Source organism: Podarcis liolepis (assembly GCF_965112155.1).
Source record: "Podarcis liolepis genome assembly, chromosome: 17".
NCBI lineage: Eukaryota > Metazoa > Chordata > Lepidosauria > Squamata > Lacertidae > Podarcis > Podarcis liolepis.
Genome location: NC_139571.1, coordinates 7,186,098 through 7,205,772, shown reverse-complemented (window position 1 = coordinate 7,205,772; position 19,675 = coordinate 7,186,098). Strand labels below are relative to the sequence as shown.

At 46.5% G+C, this 19,675-nt stretch overlaps 1 protein-coding gene and 1 long non-coding RNA gene across 5 annotated transcripts in view; both read left to right on the top strand.

The window, feature by feature from the left end:
• The window catches only part of LOC310697029, a 277,036-nt gene that overhangs the window by 211,468 nt on the left and 45,893 nt on the right, over window positions 1-19,675 (top strand). The window lies entirely within an intron of this gene.
• SPC24 (SPC24 component of NDC80 kinetochore complex) overlaps window positions 15,297-19,675 on the top strand; it is an 8,188-nt gene continuing 3,809 nt past the window's right edge. Inside the window, exons 1-2 of one of the 4 annotated variants that reach the window (XM_083483240.1) lie at window positions 15,297-15,382; window positions 17,103-17,295. In XM_083483240.1, coding sequence (XP_083339366.1) covers window positions 17,124-17,295 — 172 coding nt within the window. In that variant the 5' untranslated portion in view covers window positions 15,297-15,382; window positions 17,103-17,123. Of the gene's footprint in view, window positions 15,383-15,580; window positions 15,733-15,788; window positions 15,837-17,102; window positions 17,296-19,675 lie in introns of those variants that run through there. The other 3 variants (XM_083483241.1, XM_083483238.1, XM_083483239.1) reach the window with 3 other exon arrangements.

Sequence of the window (19,675 nt, the reverse complement as noted above, 5' to 3'; positions counted from 1 at the left end):
GAAGATGTACAGTAAGCTCATGCGCCACAGTTCTGCAGGCATACGATACGATAATCTTTATTGTCATTGTCCCATACAGAACAACGAAATTGGGGGGGAAAAATCTACATCAGACATTCAAAAACCAACAGGCCTGCTATCCCAGCTATCCCAGCCTGGTTAGCCTCCTAAAAACTCTGATACCCCATAATTAAATACAATATGCTCCCAAAGAGACTACCTTACACTGCGTTTAAAACCAAAATTGCATTTGGATAGAGACCCTTTCTCAGACATCCATATTTATTTGGCAATAACCCCACTGCCTTAATCTGAACCTTATGCACACATATTTAGAGTAAACCTGGTGGAACACAGGGGACGGGGCTGGATTAAGACCTTCAGAGGCCCTAAGCACTTACAATATTTGGGTGCCACCGTAAATATCTAATTCAAAATATAAACAATAATAAACTGTAAAATAAAATTATATTTTTCGAAATGAAACAAAACCTACAGTAAGATGGAAAATATTTATTTTTGTATACTTCCACTTTATATTTGAATTTTTTTCTCCTACTTGTCCTAATTGCAAAGTCATTGATGAGATCCTCAAAGCTATTCTTACACAACACATCTTCTTCTATACTTGGTAGAGATAAGGCACCCAGCCTGCCTTGTTGCATAGTTGTTGTGTTGGGATTTTTAATATACTTCAGCTGAGAGAATGAATGCTCAGCTGAGAAATTTGTGACCATTAGCGTTAAAAATCAGGAAATGGAAAATTTCTGTGGTGCCAACCTTCCCTAGATGCCCTAAGCACGTGCTTATTTTGCTTAATCTAGCCCTGACAGGGGAAGTTTGTTCTCGGAGGACAACCTAGGGAGGACTGGGTTGACCACTGCCCAGAAAATAAGTTCCATTCTCCTGTGTCGTACTCCCTTTCCTAGCCAACGTCATTGTGTTTGGTTCAGCTGGAAGCCAGAGACATGTTTGATTTGTGCTGGATCCAAAGCTGTGACTCATGGAGAAGCAAGATCTGTTGGGGTGTTAATGCTGTGAGCCCCTTTACCCCCCAGATCTTATGCTCAGGTTGTATATATGTGTAAATAAAACCACAAAGGCAGTGAGCAGTGAGAGAATTCAGGGGCTCCAGGTGCCTGCCCAAGTTTGGGTTCCTTCCCCCCCCATTTTTTTTTATTAGTTTTCCAAATTTATAACAAACATATCCACAAACATACAAAAATCAAAAAAACAAACAAACATGTATCCTAACTATAATATTTCCACTTTTGTTGTCATTGTTGGCTGACTTCCTCGAATCCCCCTGGCTGAGTTTCCATATAAGTCATTATAGCAGTTTTCCAAAACTATTTTCACATAAAATTTACTTGGTCCATTAACATCTTTCTTTTCATTTTGACTTTTATGGTTCGGGTTCCTTGGAATGAAGGCCTGCCCCATTCATATGTAAACAAGAGAAAAGGTGGGGCAAGGTCTAATTTTTAAACAAAAAAGGACGTGCTGCTGTGCTAAGCATAACCCTTCGCCCTCGGCTGCCTCTCCTAGTTTTGCACCAGCGCTCTCCCCAGCCTGGATATCTGATATTGGAAAAATGAGCTTGGGCAGACAAACTGTGAGGGGGGGTAGAGCAGTTCCCCTTTTGCTCATGCACCTTTCGTTGGCTATAAGTATGCCACCTGCTGCTTTATACAAGAATGGGTGAATAAATGAACAAAAGAATGTGTCTGTCTCCATCACGAACACTTCGTCCCTTTGTTGATGTGGTAATGCTCACATAGGCTTCATATGAAACAGATCCTGTCTGGATAGCCTCACAGAACTGCAAATCATCTTCCGTAGTAGTACCAAGAAGATATGTCTGATGCTGACACACATCAGTAAGTCATTATTTGAATTCCTTTCTGAAGGAAGATGGAGGCACCTTTTAAAAGCTTTGGATTCTAAGGGTACACACCAGGAATTATAGTACTTTCTAATGCTCAGGCACGTGGTTTAAATTAGCATGCTGCAGATGTTTTTACATGTTCACTTTCAGACAGGTTCTAGTCTATCTCAGCATAAGTTGGTTGCCCCTGCTTTGGTCCCTCAAAGACAGCAGTCATTGCCCTTTAGTCGCTGACGTTCCATCTGCAGTGAAGCAAGTCAAAGACCAGGTCGGCATCAAAGGCAGGAGCCAAATATTTCTTTCTAAAATGCAACAAAGGCCTGGGTGACATCATTTCTAACCAATCCCAGATCTTCCTTCTCAGAGGCTCTGCGTATTACATTTCCAAAGCATAACATGTAAACCAATTTCCAGTTGAAACTCACACATGTAATGTAGAAGCTACTTTGAAACTTTAGGCAGGTGGTTTAGCTAATGCTACTTGCACAAAATAAAAGCTCATCTGATGGAACACTGATTTGGGCAGAGGAGTTTACTGTTCTAAGGAGAAAACGACATCATTCACATTTGACAGAGACCACAGAAGGGTGTAGGTACTTCTGAATTTATTGTCTCCTGCAGCTGGTGCTTCCTGTGAGTAAATTGCTCACAGGAAGCTGCCATTTTGCTCTTAGTACAAAGACAATATAATAAATTTTCAATTACAGTATATACCTAGGATTTCTCTTCACACCACTGCCTGGATACACCACGGGACAAATTGCATGTGACATTTTTCATGCCTTTACAACAGCATGCTTCCTGGCCACTTTTATTTTGAAGGAAAAGCAGTTGTGGGGACCGTGCCGGAAAATGTGCTCCCAGTCCAGATCACAGCCCTGTGGCAGGATCCTGCTGGATATCATAGCCTGTTTTTTGTCTCTGGTTCTTGCTGATAGCAAGGGGGTTATGTTCAGCAGGAAATTGCGGTGGAGCCCTATTTTGGATCTAGAACAAGTTCTGTAAATGACATTTTCCTCAAACTAAAAGTGGCACTTAGTCAGTGCACAAACCCAGGATGGTTCATCAGATTATTGTCACTCTATTAATAAACAAAAAGATTCCATCATCTCAGTTCCAGTAGTAAACATATTTATGAACTCTTATGTTCAGAGAACATCTTCTGGTTAACTTTAATTTATTTGATTTCAGGTAACAAGAGCAATTAACAGAACAGATATCCAATACTTAACAATAACCAGCCCGGCAAGAGTTAAAAGTACACCATACAGCCCTATATACCACAATGTGCAAACTGCAAATTGCCCCAGAACATCTATCCAAAGCAAACTATATGATAATGATGGAAAGCAATTGTTTTCCTTGTGTGAGCTACACACAATAAAACAGTACCATTGTTAATGAGACGTGCCTGGAGATGTCCCCATATTTTTCCATGCTGCTGACCATATTTATTTATGTATAATTTTGTGTATTATTTATTAAATTTGTATTTGTCTATATCAATCCACCGAGTCGCTGTCTACTAGTTAGCAACTGTTTTGGCGGTTGACACAAAAAAGACAACCAAAACTTCCTTGAGCTGTACAGTGGTACCTCGGGTTACAGATGCTTCAGGTTACGTGATTTTGGGTTGCGCACTGTGCTGAACCCGGAAGTACCGGAATGGGTTACTTCCGGGTTTCGGTGCTCGCGCGTGCGCAGACGTGGCGCTGCGGGTTGTGAATGTGCCTCCCGCACGGATCACGTTCGCAACCTGAAGTTCCACTGTACATCAGTCTTTTCTCTATCGAAGACAGAAAACAATGTCATAAGTAGGTTTGGTTGGAGGTGTCTGATCAGTAATTAAACCAATTTCATGATTGACATGCCTCAAACATCTTAATCGCTACACGGAAAAATGTGCCTGGCTCTCCACGCCCACTCCAACACAGAAGGCTACAAGAACTTGCTATATATTCTGGATAACTCTGATAAGGTCCCTTGTCCCCCACAAGCCTGTTTTGTGTGTTTCATATCTGCTTGCAAGTACCAGGGACTACAAGCTAGAGGCTTAGCAGTACCGCAGTGGCTCACAGCCTCCCTTTTAAAGACACTGAAATTTGTTGGGGCTTATAGGCTATTTCCTTGATCACAACAGCACCAGCTAAAGCAGCATAGAGACAGAACAACAGGGTGGAAGGTGCCTGGGGCCTCAAAGCCCAGTGGCTTGGTTTCTATGTTACCGTGGTGTCGTCCTGCTCTAAGAGGTAGTACTCTAAGAGAAGGGAGCTTCTGGCTTGTTTTCTGAAAGCTACAGGGACACCATCGCAGATGGCTACCACATAACCTCCAACATTTCTCCAAAGACAATAGGGATGCCCCTTCCATAATGTAATTTTACTATCTATACCCCACACAACTTACTGGGTCGCCCCAGTCACTTAAGGTAGCCTCCAACATATATAAAAACATAAGAAAACATTGTTTTTAAACTTCCCTATACAGGATTGGCTTCAAATGGCTCGGGGGTCAGATAACTCCATACCCTCTAACATTTCTCCAATGACAATAGGGACATCCTAAGGAAAAGTGATCGGGATGCAGGTGGCGCTGTGGGTTAAACCACAGAGCCTAAGACTTGCTGATCAGAAGGTCAGCGGTTCGAATCCCCGCAACGGGGTGAGCTCCCGTTGCTCGGTCCCTGCTCCTGCCCACCTAGCAGTTCAAAAGCACGTCAAAGTGCAAGTAGATAAATAGGTACCGCTCTGGCAGGAAGGTAAACAGTGTTTCCATGTGCTGCTCTGGTTCACCAGAAGCGGCTTAGTCATGCTGGCCACATGACCCGGAAGCTGTACGCAGGCTCCCTTGGCCAATAAAGCGAGATGAGCGCTGCAACCCCAGAGTCGGCCATGACTGGACATGACTGGACATAATGGTCAGGGGTCCCTTTACCTTTACCTAAGGAAAAGTGGGACATTCCGGGATCAAATCAGAAACTGGGATGGCTTCTCTAAATCAGGGATCTCCCTGGAAAATAGGGAAACTTGGAGAGTCTGCTCCCAGCTCAATGGGGATAAGCTAACACAAGGAGTTCTACCTACCTGCCGCATTGGCCATAGCTTTCAGTCGCCATGATTTGGTGCAGGAAGTGAGGCCTTGAGGGCCAAGGAAAGCTTCCAAAGAGGACAGGTGTGGCTTCTCCAAGTGCCAGAGATAAACTAATATCACATTCACACCATACATTTGAAGCACTCTCATACTACTTCAACATTCATGGCTTCCTTCAGAGAATCCTGGGAACAGAAATTTGTTAAGTGCGCTAGGAATAGTAGCTCTGTGAAAGGACTCCTAACAACCTGGCATTCTTCAGCTATGGTTCCCAGGACTCTTTGCAGGCAGTGACTGTTAGAGCACTTTAAATGTGTGGCAGGGACCCACGCATGATGTGCTGGTCCCATGAGTTACCCGAGAGGTGAGGTCCAAGTCCAGTCCATGGTCAAGGTGCAACGTGGAGGCAGTCCATAGTAGTTGAAGCTGGGTGCAGGGCAGGGAGTCGGGTGAAGTCAGGAACAGGCTTGCAAGCAGGAAGCCAGGGCCGGTCAGGAGCTCCGGCAGAAAAGCAGGACAGGGTTAAGGCAGGAACTAGCAACCAGCAATGTTGCTCCCACAACTTCGGACTGGGTCTGGCTGGCTTTTATCTGCCCCGAGGCATAGGGCGGCCCCGGTCCACAGGTGACTCGCCTCTCCTGGCCTGGAGGTGAGCACTCCTCCTGTGGGAACTTAGTTCCCTCCGCCTCTCTGCCCTGAGCCGCTGCAGCTCAGGAGACGCTGGAGGGTTACCGGACCCAGAGGCAACCTTAGCTTCCTCTGATGGGGCTGAGAGTGGAGCACCTGCAGGCAATGGGTCCTCCATCACCTCAGGAGCCAGAGCAGACTCAGCTGGTGCCTGCACCTGAGGATCCAGCACAGGTGAGGACCCTTCAGGCTCAAGCCCCAGCCCCGGCTCAGCTGGTTCTGGAGGTGGGGAATCCTGTGCAGGCTGGGATCCCTCAGGTTCAGCCTCTGAGTCCGAATCCCAGGCCATCACACATGACCTAAACATGAGTTGTGGCCCGATGCCTGCTTGAGCCCCATATTGTACAGCTCTGAGCATTTTTTGCATGCTTCTGTCTCAAGAGACAATGGAGTGCGCCTCCAGGGGTGAAGTCAAGCTGCTGTGTTAGCAGGCCAAAGTGACCTCCCTACTGCACAAGCCTAGGCAGAATGTGTGGAGGTCCTGGACTGCCCTGGAAGATAGGGACACTTGGAGGGTCTGGTGTTCAAGGTGCTCAGGGTGGCCAAAGACAGAGCCAGGATGAATCTGGCCTAAGAGCTTCTTTCAAGAGCCAAGCATTAGGGCCCTTCTGCTCCCTGCCACCCTTGCTCCCATTCCTCCAACCACTGATCTACATATCTGAGGTGTGTGTTTATGAATTCTATTCAGAATGGTAGCTTGTGTGTGGCTGTAGGACCGACTGAAAATGCAGGGGAAGCAGGGGAGAACAGGCAGGCAGGCAAATTTAACAGGCCAAACACCTGCCTTGGGTCTCTTCAGGACTTGCCACACTTGTGTACAGAGACTTACTACCTCCCCCTCGGACGCAACAGTCTCCTGAGCTCCACAAGGCATCATTAAGTGAGTGCTGCAACACCAGAATCGTTGCTATGGAATCAAAAAAGCAACGCCAAAGCCTAAACTTTCTGCGGCCATCGCAGCATATTCCCCATACATCTCTTTAAGATTCAAGTATATGAGGCCTAGATATTGTGGAAATTTGAAACCATGGGTCTCTCACTGAAGAGTAGATTTGAGAACATGGGTCTTTCATTGCCAAGGAGACAAGGCTAGATGCGTATCTGCTTGCAGGCAGCCTTCCGTCCCCAGGGAAAATAAGAGTAATAGGCTTGCCAGGGAATCTGAGACCATAGATCTATTGTCACTGCAGAGTGTAAAGTTCCTTTTATATTTCATATACACTTCAGGCCCTCCAAGTGTCCCTATTTCCCCCCTCAGTGAACCCTTGCATGAAGTCAAATAGGTGCTTTCCCTGCAGGGTTTTTTTTGGGATGGAACTACAGTGGTACCTCTGGTTACGTACTTAATTCGTTCCAGAGGTCTGTTCTTAACCTGAAACTGTTCTTAACCTGAAGCACCACTTTAGCTAATGGGGCCTCCCGCTGCCGCCGCGTCACCAGAGCACGATTTCTGTTCTCGTCCTGAAGCAAAGTTCTTAACCTGAGGTACTATTTCCGGGTTAGTGGAGTCTGTAACCTGAAGCGTATGTAACCCGAGGTACCACTGTATTTGGGTGCTCTGTGCTTGTCTTCTTTCCTTTTATACTGTTCAGTCAAAAACATGCTTGTAAGAAGTGAGCAGGGTGGTCTCTGGAGCTGCAGATTTATGCTTACAATAATTCTTTGTGTCTTTATTGTTTGTGCAACAGGAGCTTGTGCTTGGCATCTTTCTGTCCCGAGAGACAATGGAGCACACCTCCGGCCTCCAGGGCACATGCAATATAATCATTATGTGCGCTGTGTATGGGGCGGGTGAAGAAAGCAACTTGCAGGGCCTCCCCATCCCTGTAAGTGCATTGCTTCCTTCCTTGTCTATCTGATAGAGTCATGGAAAGGATCCTGAGGTCCAATTCCATGCAATGCAGGAGTCTTAGCTGAAGCATTAATGACAGATAATAATAATAATAATGATGATAATAATAATAATATATTTATACCCCTCTGGGTGGCTAACACCAGAAAAATTACATTAAAAATATAATAGGAAAAAAAACCCAACCAATTTAAAATACAGGTTAAAATACAATTTAAAATTCAGCCTCATTTTAAAAGTAGCCCATCGATCAAAACCATAAGGGGAGGGAAACATAAGGGTCAGGCTGAGTCCAAACCAAAGGCCAGGTGGAACAGCTCTGTCTTGCAGGCCCTGCGGAAAGATGTAAAGTCCCGCAGGGCCCTAGTCTCTTATGACAGAGCGTTCCACCAAGTCGGGGCCAGTACTGAAAAGGCCCTGGCCCTAGTTGAGACCAACCTAATCACCTTGAGACTTGGGACCTCCAAAGTGTTTTCATTTGTGGACCTTAAGATCCTCCGCGGGGCATACCAGGAGAGGCAGTCCCGTAGGTACGAGGGTCCTAGCCGGCAGAGGACTTTAAAGGTCAAAGCCATCACCTTAAACCTGACCCTGTACTCCCTGGGAGCCAGTGCAGTTGGTAAAGCACTGGATGAATGTGATCCCGCGGCAAGGTCCCCATAAGGAGCCTCGCCACGGCATTTTGCACCTGCTGGAGTTTCTGAGTCAGCTTCAAGAGCAGCCCCGCGTAGAGTGAGTTACAATAATCAAGCCTGGAGGTGACCGTCGTGTGGATCATTGTGGCCAGATCAGGGCGAGAAAGGTAAGGGACCAACTGCTTAACACAGCGGAGATGGAAAAATGCCACCAACTTCTGTCCTCCAAGGAAGGAGAGGCCACCACCTTCCAAAGGGGGTCCGTTCCACTGTCAAAGAGCTCTTACTGTCAGAAAGTTGTTGCTGATGTTCAGTTGGAATCTCTTTTCTTATAACTTGAATCCACTGGTTCGAGTCCTACCCACCAGAGTTGCACCGTGTGGGAGGAGGAAGAAGATGATGATGATTAGTTGTATTTATATACCACCCTACACCTGGAGGTCTCAGGAGTTGTTTACAGAACAAAGATGCAGGGATTTGCCACTATGGTGGTTTGTGTGCAACAGGGGCTGGGCTGGGGGTTGCCCCAAGGGAGGAGGGAAACATGGACATGGGTGTGAAGGTGGAAACGGGTGCAAAGTGGGTTTGCAGAAAAGAAGAGAGAAGTGCTTAAAAAATGGGATTGGGAAGATGTAAAGTGAGCAAAGTAGTTGCATGGGGTTGAAAGAAGATGCTCAAGGAGGTTAATGTGGGGGGATGACCGGGAGTTGATGAGTGGAGCAAGTAAATACTCATAAAAGCCGCAGGTTGCAATTGCTATCTTAGTAGAGGCATCCCTCTGTGTGGGGAAAAAAGAGGGATGCCTCTTTTAAGATTATGCCTGCTGTGACAAGTTTACATAATTAGCATGAGCTGAGTCTCCAGGTGTTGTTGGCTGACGCCTTTCACCCTTGAGCTCCTGCGCATGCTAGCTGAGACTGATGAGAAAGGGAGTCCAAGGACTTCAGGAGGATAGCTCAGTTGGCTAGAGCATGGTGCTGATAATGCCAAGGTTGCAGGTTCAATCCCTGTCTGGGACAACTGCAGAGGGTTTGGCTAGAGCAGTGTTTCCCAAACGTTTTTGGGCAACGGCACACCTGTTTACCGGAAAAAAATCTCGCGGCACACCACCATTAAAGCCCCGCCCCGTGACGTCAGCGCGCAGCGTCACGCCGGGAGGGACGCACAAAAGTGAAAGTTTTTTCCCTTCCCCTTGCCGGGGTGGGAGGAGGCAGCAGAGCGAGGGACTGAGGGACGGCGGCAGCTGAGGCGGCGGCGGCTGTTGTGGTGGTGGCGGCGATAGCGGGCGGAGGAGGAGCCGTCGCCGGGAGTTGCTGCTGCTGCTGTTGCTGCTGCTACCCAGACATGCCGGCCTCCTCCTCCTCCGCTGTCTCGCGCTCCTCCCTTTTGCGCGCGCTGCCCCGCCGCTCGGCACCAGCACCGCGGAGCCGCCCCCGGCTCGACGCGGATCCTCGCCGCCGCCGCCTCTCACCGCCCGACTCGCCCGCCTCCCTCCCACGGCACACCAGCCGGTGTCTCACGGCACACTAGTGTGCCGCGGAACACCGGTTGGGAAACACTGGGCTAGAGGATCCTCACTATTATACAATTCCAACTCTATGATTCTATGAAGGGACGCGGGTGGCGCTGTGGTCTAAACCTAAACTAAACTTAAACTGAAAGTCTAGGGCTTGCCGATTGGAAGGTTGGCAGTTTGAATCCCTGCAACGGGGTGAGCTCCCGTTGCTCGGTCCCAGCTCCTGCCAACCTAGCAGTTCGAAAGCACGTCAAAGTGCAAGTAGATAAATAGGTACCACTCTGGTGGGAAGGTAAATGTCGTTTCTGTGTGCTGCTCTGGTTCGCCAGAAGCGGCTTAGTCATGACCCGGAAAAACTCTCTGCGGACAAACGCCGGCTCCCTCAGCCAGTAAAGCGAGATGAGTGCTGCAACCCCAGAGTCGTTCGCGGCTGGACTTAACTGTGAGGGCTCCTTTACCTTTATCTTTTTTATGATTCTATGAGGGCCATATATTCCCCGTCCCTGATCTAAAAATGGAGTTGGATTCAGACAGGTGTCATTGATCTACAGGTCTACTAAAATCATAAATAAGTCTGGATCCATCCCAAAGTAAGCTTTCCCCCACTTTAAAGTTATTCATGTGTCACCCCCCCAAAAAAAATAATAGATGGATTTATCCATCAATTAAAGGACTTATGATTATTTGACCAAGATTTCCTTAATTGGGTGGCAGCCCTAGTGAAAAATAGATTTCTGTCAGATGTTAGTGTTATATTTTAAGGAGTAAACATAAGTGTGAATTTTCAGGGTAATGTGGAGCATTAATCTCCTTGGCAACCCTGCAGCCTCACTTTAAAAGTCCATATGTATCCCTGAGGCTCAGCAACCAGAAATATTTAAGAACAGGGGACTTGTGCCATCAGATTAAATGAGGAGGAGGAGAAAGAACCATGTAGCCACCTAGATCTCCTTGAAGAAGAAAAAGGGGGGAATATAAATGCAATAAACAACAATAATAATCAGGGAAGTGAGAGCTATGGAAGTGGAGCACAGGAGTGGCTACAGTTACGTGCTCACAAAGGGCTTAGCACCCCCACAAAAACCCCATTTCAGCAGCCTTGACAAACAGAGCCAGAAGATGGCCAAGATCAATATATTGAATGGAAATTACAGAGGTGATAAGAGCGAGCCTAATGCAGGGCATTTAAGGAAATCAATTGGCATTGATGGGTCCAAGAAGCACAGCTAGCCCTAGCAAAGCTGCCTAGAGCAATTCTAGCCAGCAATATTGTCTCAGCATATATGCAGGGAATGAGCCAAATCTTTATGATGATATAGCATGCAGCTACAAGGTAAGCAGGCCCCTGTTGCACTGGGTGCTCTCGGTCTCTTAACTGTTTATGTAGGAGACGTGCAATCAATAGATACTAAGTATGTGGAAATGTTGTTGCCTGCGGCAGCTAGCTATCATGTGCTTTGTTTATATATGCTTAGAGTAGTGGTAGGCAGCCATTTTTTAACTTCCCCTGGCAAGCAGGCCGCAAATCAAGTCTAAAGAGTAAAGAACTGTCCCTCTATCCCAGCCTTCCCTAAAATGGATGCCCGCCATGTTTTTGACTGCAGCACCCTCTGCCTTCAGCCAGCAAAGCCATCCCGGCCAGGGCTGATGGGAATTATAGTCTAAAACTGCTGGAGGCCACCAAGCTGTTGAGGCCTGCCTCTGTTCAATGGGGTCTGTTGCTTTCTTGCAAGGATTTATGCCCCGCCTTTCCCCAACAAATGCATTCAATGGGGCTCACAAAAACACAGAGCCAATAAGTACACAGTGACAAAAGGAAATAAAATATAGACAGCAGTATTGAATTATGCTTAAAAGACACTCAGATAAATAAAATGCCTGCTGAAAGGTGAGCAGCAGAGGGCCAGGTGAACTTCTCTTAAGCAGACTACTCCACAGCCTGGGCACCACAACTGAGAAGGCTCTTTCTTATGGGCACTTATGTCTCAAATCATGTGAGAACAGGTAGGGGGACTTCCACAGAGGAGCGGACTTCTCAGGTAATAAGGGAGGGGGCAATTCCAGAGATAGATTGGACATTTAGAGCTGTAACGATAAAAGCTAACACAGAGAAACAAATTTGCAGTGGGTGTAAAAAACAAACAAAGGTAAAGGACCCCTGGCAGTTAAGTCCAATTGCAGATGACTCTGGGGTTGTGGCGCTCATCTTGCTTTACAGCCCAAGGGAACCTGCAGTTTTTCCAGAGCAGTGCATGGAAATGCCATTTACCTTCCTGCCAGAGCGGTACCTATTTATCTACTTGCACCTTTTTTTTGCATGCTATCGAACTGCTAGATTGGCAGGAGCTGGGACCGAGCAACGGGAGCTCACCCAGTCGCGGGGATTCGACCTTCTGATTGGCAAGCCCAAGAGACTCAGTGGTTTAGACCACAGCGCCACCCGTGCCCCCTCTTGCAGTGGGTGTAGCTGATACAAAATCCAGTAATATGCTCTGATCTCCTGGACCAGACAAAGGCTGCCTATGTTTTCATGAGAGATGCCTGATCTGATGTCCCCTTCCTGTTCTCTCTGCCATATATGTAAACCCCACACTGGCTAGAATGCACATTCAATGTGAACATGACTCCCTTCCACTTTCCATCTTGCATGAGCATCTTCAGTATGAATTGTGAAAGTGCCCTGAGTTTATACGTTGTGCCTGGGCTTGGTTTGATGAAAGCCAGACAGAGATATGCCCACTTGATTTGTTTCCAAAAACTCCTTTCTTGCAGAAGCAAACCCAACCCTGGGAGGCGATCCTTGCGCAGAGGAAGCGAGAGGGATGGAGAGCAAGGCAGAACCTCATTCTCAGCTGCCCTTTGTCGCTGTCCATGGTAACTGAACTGCTTAGCTCTATCCCCCAAGGAGCTCTCCAGTGAGACTCTGGCTCTTCGCTCACGTGTCTTTGCCTGCATCTCCCAGAAGCTGTGTGTGCTGGAACATAGCTAGGCTTCTCCTGTTTCTACATGAAGACATGCAAGGAGGCCGGGAAAGGGTGCTTGCTGGGAACCTGAATGAAACCTGGCGTTAGCTGCCCAGCTCGGGGGAGCTGTACACGTGCAAAAAATAAGAGCACCTTGGTTTTCTTTGTATTTTCATTGTTTTGATTGCTATTCCATAGTGATTTTTTTATTGAGAGGATTTTGTGGTGTACAAAATGTACTGTGGGTATGTCAGCTTTACATGTGTGGAGAAAACTACAGGGGCTGGACTTTTTTGCTAAGCCTATCTATTTTGAAAGTGTTGCCTAAAACTTAATATGCAGGTGTCAGTCACACACAGATAGCAAACCAACAAACCTATGAAATGGTTTATTTTCAATTTCCTACTCCCCCAGCCCCAAATGAAATACAGTGGTACCTTGGTTTACAAACTTAATCCGTTCCAGAAGTCCATTCTTAAACCAAAGCGTTCTTAAACCAAGGCATGCTTTCCCATAGCCGTGGGGGACTCAATTTGCAAATAGAGCACACTCAACAGCTTCCAAGGCAAAGTTGACAAACCAAAACACCTACTTCCAGGTTTGCAGCGTTCTTAATCCAAGTTGTTCATAAACGAAGCTGTTCTTAAACCAAGGTACCACTGCATGTGTATATGGTTACCTCCCTTCATGGGCCTGTCAAGGTCATTCTTTCTCTCCATATGAATTCCATTCTCCCCTTCTCACTACCTCTCTCTGCATGACTGGAAATTATTTCTCAACACACACCCCTGCCAATCTTATCTTATTCTCTCAAAATTTGAATCCTTGATTCCTGCTCTAATTGTGGGTGATTTTGACATTCAGGTTAGTTTCCCCAATTCCTCTTCTCTTGAATACCTTCCCCATTTGCTAGACATATTCTTGGTTGACTGACCGAACCCAAAGAGCGCTCATGTTTGGTGCCTCATCATCCTGGAAAAAAGAGACAAGGTGGGGGGCCTGGTGTTGTTCAACATATTTATAAACAACTTGGATGAATGAATTGAAGGGCTGCTCATCAAATTTGCAGATGACACCAAACTGGAAGGGGTAGTTAACACCGCAGAAGACGCAGTTGGGACCTTAACAGGTTGGAGAACTGGGCCCCAACTAATAAAATGAATGTCACTAGAGACAAATGTCAGCTTTTAGGCAGGAATATCCATCTTCACAAATATAAGATGGGGGACACCTGGCTCACCAGTAGCACATGTGAAAAGGATCTAGAGGTCTTAGTGGACCACAAGCTTCACATGAGTCAACAATGCCATGCAGCAGCAAAAAAATCTATTATTCTAGGGTGCATCAACAGAGGTATAGACTCCAGATCAAGGAAAGTCAGTACCATTCTATTCTGCCTTGGTCAGACCACACCTGGAATACTGTGTCCAGTCATATGCCCCACAATTTAAGAAGCATATTGACCATCTGGAATGTGTGCAGAGGAGGGCAACCAAGATGATCAAGGGTCTGGTAACCAAGCTTTATATATATATAAAAGCAATGGTTGAAGGAGCTGGGTATGTTTAGCCTGGAAAAGAGGAGACTGAGAGGAGAAGTGATAGCCATTTTCAGATATCTTAAGGGCTGTCAGATGGAAGATGGAGCAACCTCATTTTCTCCTGCTCTAGGGGGTAGGAATCAAGCCAATGGGTTCAAGTTACAAGAAAGGAGATTCTGAATAAACATCAGGAAGAACTGTCTGACAGTAAGAGCTGTTCGACAGTGGAATTTGCTGCCAAGGAGTGTGGTGGAGTCTCCTTTTTTGGAGGTCTTTAAGCAGAGGCTTGACAACCAGATGTCAGGAGTGCTCTGATGGTGTTTCCTGCTTGGCAGGGGGTTGGACTCGATGGCCCTTGTGGTCTCTTCCAACTCTATGATTCTATGATTCTAAGACCTCTTTGACAGTGGAATGGACTCCCTCGGAAAGTTTCCCTGGAGGTTTTTAAGCAGAGGTTGGATTGCCATCTGCCAGGGGTGCTGTAGCTGAGATTCCTGCACTGCAGGGGGTTGGACTAAATGACCCTCAGGGTCCCTTCCAACTCTAGAATGCTGTGATTCTATAATTCTATGAAATGTGTTAAAGTGCATGGAGGGGAGGGGTGCTGGACTGATTCTTTGTCTTCACAGTGCATTCAGCTGCTCCTTGATCTGCTGGAGGGGCTCTTGACACTGAATCTTCATGAGAGGTTTTCATAGGCTCAGTCTTGCGCTGAGTTTTCTCTCTGGTGGTCTCCAGTAAAAAATAAAAGAAAAAGAAGGATAAAATCTGCTCAGACTATTGCTGACCCATAACTGTTAAGCTATGCAAGCAAAACTGCGCGCCTTTGGAACCCTCTTCCCTATAAAGCTTTCGGTGCGGTCAGTTTGTGCAAATGTGGTTTACAAGAAAAGCGAGGCTCGCAGCTATTTTTTTATATTAAATTTTAAAATTAAAAATGCTCTGTATATGGAAAAGCAGCTTCGATCGCGGAACCGAGTCGGGGTAGAGCAGCGCCCCCTGGCGTCTCTTCGCAGCGAAGGCGTCGCCCGCGTGGAAGCTCGGCGCTTTCGGGAGGGCGGGGCAGGAAAGGAGGACGAGGAGGAAAGGAGCGCATGCGCACGAGAAGAAAGGCGGGTGTGTGTGCAAGCGGCAGGCAGAAAAACGTTTGGGCTTGGCAACGGCCGCGCGCGCATGCGCTTTGAGTAACGAAGCCGGCCGCTATTGAGGCGGTGTGTGTGTTTGTGCGAATCATAAAGTTAGGGAGGGAAAGTGTAGAGTGACACAACGACATGGACTTCCGGGGGAGGGAATCGAAAACGGCCATTGGCCATTAACCCTATTTTGGGCGGGGTCTGCTGTATTTACCCTATCATTAGGGTTTGGAGAGGAACGACGGAGCCGCGCGTGCGCGTGACGTCACTCCAGAAGCGGCCAATCAGCGCCTCGCGGGTTTCGGCGGCGCCCAATCAGGGCGGACTGTTCGCTGAGCGTTTCAGAGGCGCCGAGTTCGGAATCCGCGCGGGCGACGCCAGGAAGGCAATCGAGGAGGGTCCTTCGCTTCTGAACCTCGCCATTCGATGTGAGGCGTGTCCCCGTCCATGGGCGCAGCCAGGGTTAATCTGGAGGGGAGGGGGCGGGCGGGGGGGATCGAGTTATCTGCCATGCAGTTGGTCATTTAGTTAGGTATTTTTGTTTATTTACTTGTTGTTTTTGGGGGGGGAGCTATGCCCATGCCCCCCTCCGCCGGGCCTGCCTGCTCTGATTACCCGAGGCTCAGCTCAGTCAAGCGCGCCTTAGACCCTGTGCAGAGTGCCGGCGACGAACCTGGGGTTTTGATGGGCCAGGAAGGGAAGGGCCGGGGGGGGGGCAATAGCGGGGCGCCCTCGAGCGCCTCCTTCCGAGTATGGCGCTTATCTTGCGCCAGGGAGGCAGCAAGAACTGACTGCTCCGAATAAGGCACTGATTGAATGGGCGGGGGGTGGGGACAGGGCACACGGAGAAAAATATAGTTTTATTATTTGTACCCCCGCCCATCTGACTTGGTTGCCCCAAAAACTTCCCTACACAGGGCTGCCTTCATATGTCTTTCTAAAAGTTGTATAGTTATTTATCTTCTTGACATCTGATGAGAGGGCGTTCCATGGGGGGAAATCTGTGGTTGCAAGAAAACAGAAATATATTAATGAGAGGAAACAAAATCCCAGGGTGATGCATGCTGAAAAGCTTTTGTATGCTTCTGGCGGTAATCCATCTTATTATTATTATTATTATTATTATTATTATTATTATTATTTACAAGTGCACTTGGCTACATTGGCGTTGGGTAGCCAAATACTGTAAAAACTGGTAGAAAGCCTTTGTTGGGTAGCAGACATGTACTGAGACTTTATAATATAATAATGGGTTGGCACTGTGGGTTAAACCACAGAGCCTAGGGCTTGCTGATCAGAAGGTTGGCAGTTTGAATCCCCGCAACGGGGTGAGCTCCCGTTGCTCGGTCCCTGCTCCTCCCACCTAGCAGTTCGAAAGTATGTCAAAGTGCAAGTAGATAAATAGGTACCACTCTGGCGGGAAGGTAAACGGTGTTTCCGTGCACTGCTCTGGTTTGCCAGAAGCGGCTTAGTCATGCTGGCCACTTGAGCTGTACGCCAGCAAAGTGAGATGAGCGCCGCAACACCAGAGTCGTCCGTGACTGGACCTAACTGTCAGGGGTCCCTTTACCTTTACCTTTTACTGGGAACAGTAGAAATGGTAAGGCACACTGCTGCTTCCACCCTGATTTGCCCATATTGGATGACTCGTCCATAATTTGCTGCCACTTTTGGCATTTATACAAAGGGACTTTGGGTGGGGGGATCAAGCAGGAGCTCACCCTTCCTCTGGAAATTGCTGGGAGATTGCATGCCTTAGAATCCCCCAAATGCTGACCCTAATCCCCCTGCCCTTTAGCTTGGCATATTAATAGGTGTGATGGCTGCCGTCAGTGAAGAGTTACAACATCTAGACAGAAGGACCAAGCAGCTGCTTGAAATGATGACAAGAGCCAATGGGGCAGAAATTCTGAAGGAGACTCTAGTGAAAGAGGAGCAGATGCTCAACAAGCTCTGGGATACTCAAAAGAGCACAGCCCAGCTGCTGAAAGGTAACTGAATAGCAACAGTTGTGATTGAGTATGTTACTGGGTATAATACCATGTATCTCTTAATTTTGTTACAGGTGGAGACCATTTAAGAGGCTTTTTAGAGGATGCTCCCCATTTGTGTGATTTTATGCTTATGCACATTGAGGCCTGGAACACCAGTATCTAAATTATATAAAACAGATAGGGTGTTATTCAGCTGATTTTTACTCTACAGTACACCCTTTGAAATTAATGAACATGACTAAGTTAGGCCCATTAATTTCAGTGGGTCTACCCTTAGCAAAACTTAGCTGAATACCAGCCCTCATGTACTGAAACCCTGTGTGGACCACGGTCCCTGCACTTGCTTGGGGTTGGATGAACATTACAGCACCAGGTGTTCCTAGTCCACTACAGTACTAAAGTTTGATCATTGCCTGCATAGGAACTCCATGGTTGGATTATATATCTTTTGGGTGACTTGCCATGCTCTGAAGTTCGGCAGGTGATGATCTAATCTCATACTGCATTTCTTAATTAGTCCAAATAAAACGTTCCCGATGTTGATCCGTTGTTTATTTTTAGCAACCTCTGAATTAGTTTAGCAAGTGGGTTAGTGCATTGTAGTTCTCTGTGAATTCTTTATTTTCCTGTTATAATCCAAAGTCCTCAGCAACTCACTTTCGGTTTCCCTTTTTTATATTATTCCATTGAGGATCATTGCCAGAATCGTAGTAAAAATTTCACACAATTTTGTGATTAAACCATAACAATGGCAATAACAAGATATTCTTTCAATCCTGCTTGCATTTCAAAAATCAGTCTTTCGGGAGAGATTTGCTGAATAAAACAGCAAATATAAAATATATCAAAAGAGGATAATGGAGGCTCACCTCCCCCAACACACCGATCCGATCACAATGAAAGCCCTTCTTCAGGTCGAAACCTTGGCACTCAGTGGCTGATTCAATTAGCAGAATACTTTATCCCTCCTACTTCAGAGCATGCCTGTTAATTAAGTCCAAATTTCATCTTAAGAACAGGTGCCCTCCGCTCATGGCAACAGCTTTGGAGAGTTGCCAAAACACGCGGTACATTGCACCCAGCGCCCCCTGCCCCCTGCATTCCTTCAAGACAAGCGGCAGGAATTGGATGATCAGCAGGTGGAGCAGCCCCCCCAGCCCTGGGGATTTTTTGGAGGAGAATTACTCCCATATTATGCTCAATTAGCTGCACGGAAAGGCTCTGCTGGAATGGGCACAGCCATTCACCATGGCGGACAGACAGGCATTGAATATTTGGCTTTTTTGATTGTATTATAATTTGGAATGTTTTAATGTGGTTTTTATTGGATAGTTAAAATGGAAAATTTTATAAATATTTTTTTAAAAAGGAACTCCATGGTTGGAGATAGCTGAATTTTGTTGATTCACAAGTGCATCATGGGAAATGGGGAGAGGAAGGAAGAGAGAAGGGCTGTTTGGAATTTGGTGAAAATGTGGAGCTATGTTCAAAACCTGAACTATTCTGAATCTATTTACTAGATGGGTAGCTTCCTACCAGCTCTCTTTGGCACTTTGCAGTTTGGTTGCAGAGATGTACTTGTGAGGGGCAGGAGTGTGCGTGCAGTTGTCATCTAGACACTGATCAGGTTAACACGAATCTCATCCTTTCTCTCTCACTCTTGGGTGCTTTTTCTCTTAATGAAATTGGGGTTTATTATAAGGGATACCTAATGTTGGTTTGGCATACTATCCAGTCGTTTCAAGTAGATGTCACCAGCCTCATCTTCCCTTTAATTCTGTCTGTATGCAAATCCTGCAGCTGAGAGATCAATTGGGTACCTGATTAACTTTATTAGGGGCCAAGTCCTCCTACACATCTGGGGGAAAATGGCTTGTTTTGCCTTAAGAGTGGTAATTTTAAGGAGAAAAGTTTGAGGGGATGATAAGTAACATTCAGGGGAGCAAACGTTTATCTGACAGAATGCCTTGTTTTAGTAATTATTTTACTGTATAATGTATTGAAGCTGTATAATGTATTTTAGCTGTATAATGTATTTTGTCCTATGTATCTTGCTTTTTGTAATGGCTTAGGCTACACAAATAATACTCATAGCAAAATTAATATCTGCAGAATTTAGAAAGGTTTTCTCCTCTACTCCTCCACCTCTCCCCTCTAAAAGATATGAAGATTTTTTAAAGACACCTTTACTAAAGGAGGACAGCAAATGTATGAAAAAGGAAGTATCAAAAGAGGAGATGAAGGAATTAAAAACTTGAAGGTGGGAAAATCTCTGGCCCTGATGGATTCTCCGCATCCTTTTGCAAAGCATCTAAGGAACAAACAGTCCCAAAGATGGCCACAATATTTTAGCTGGTAATTCACTTCCCACAACTTG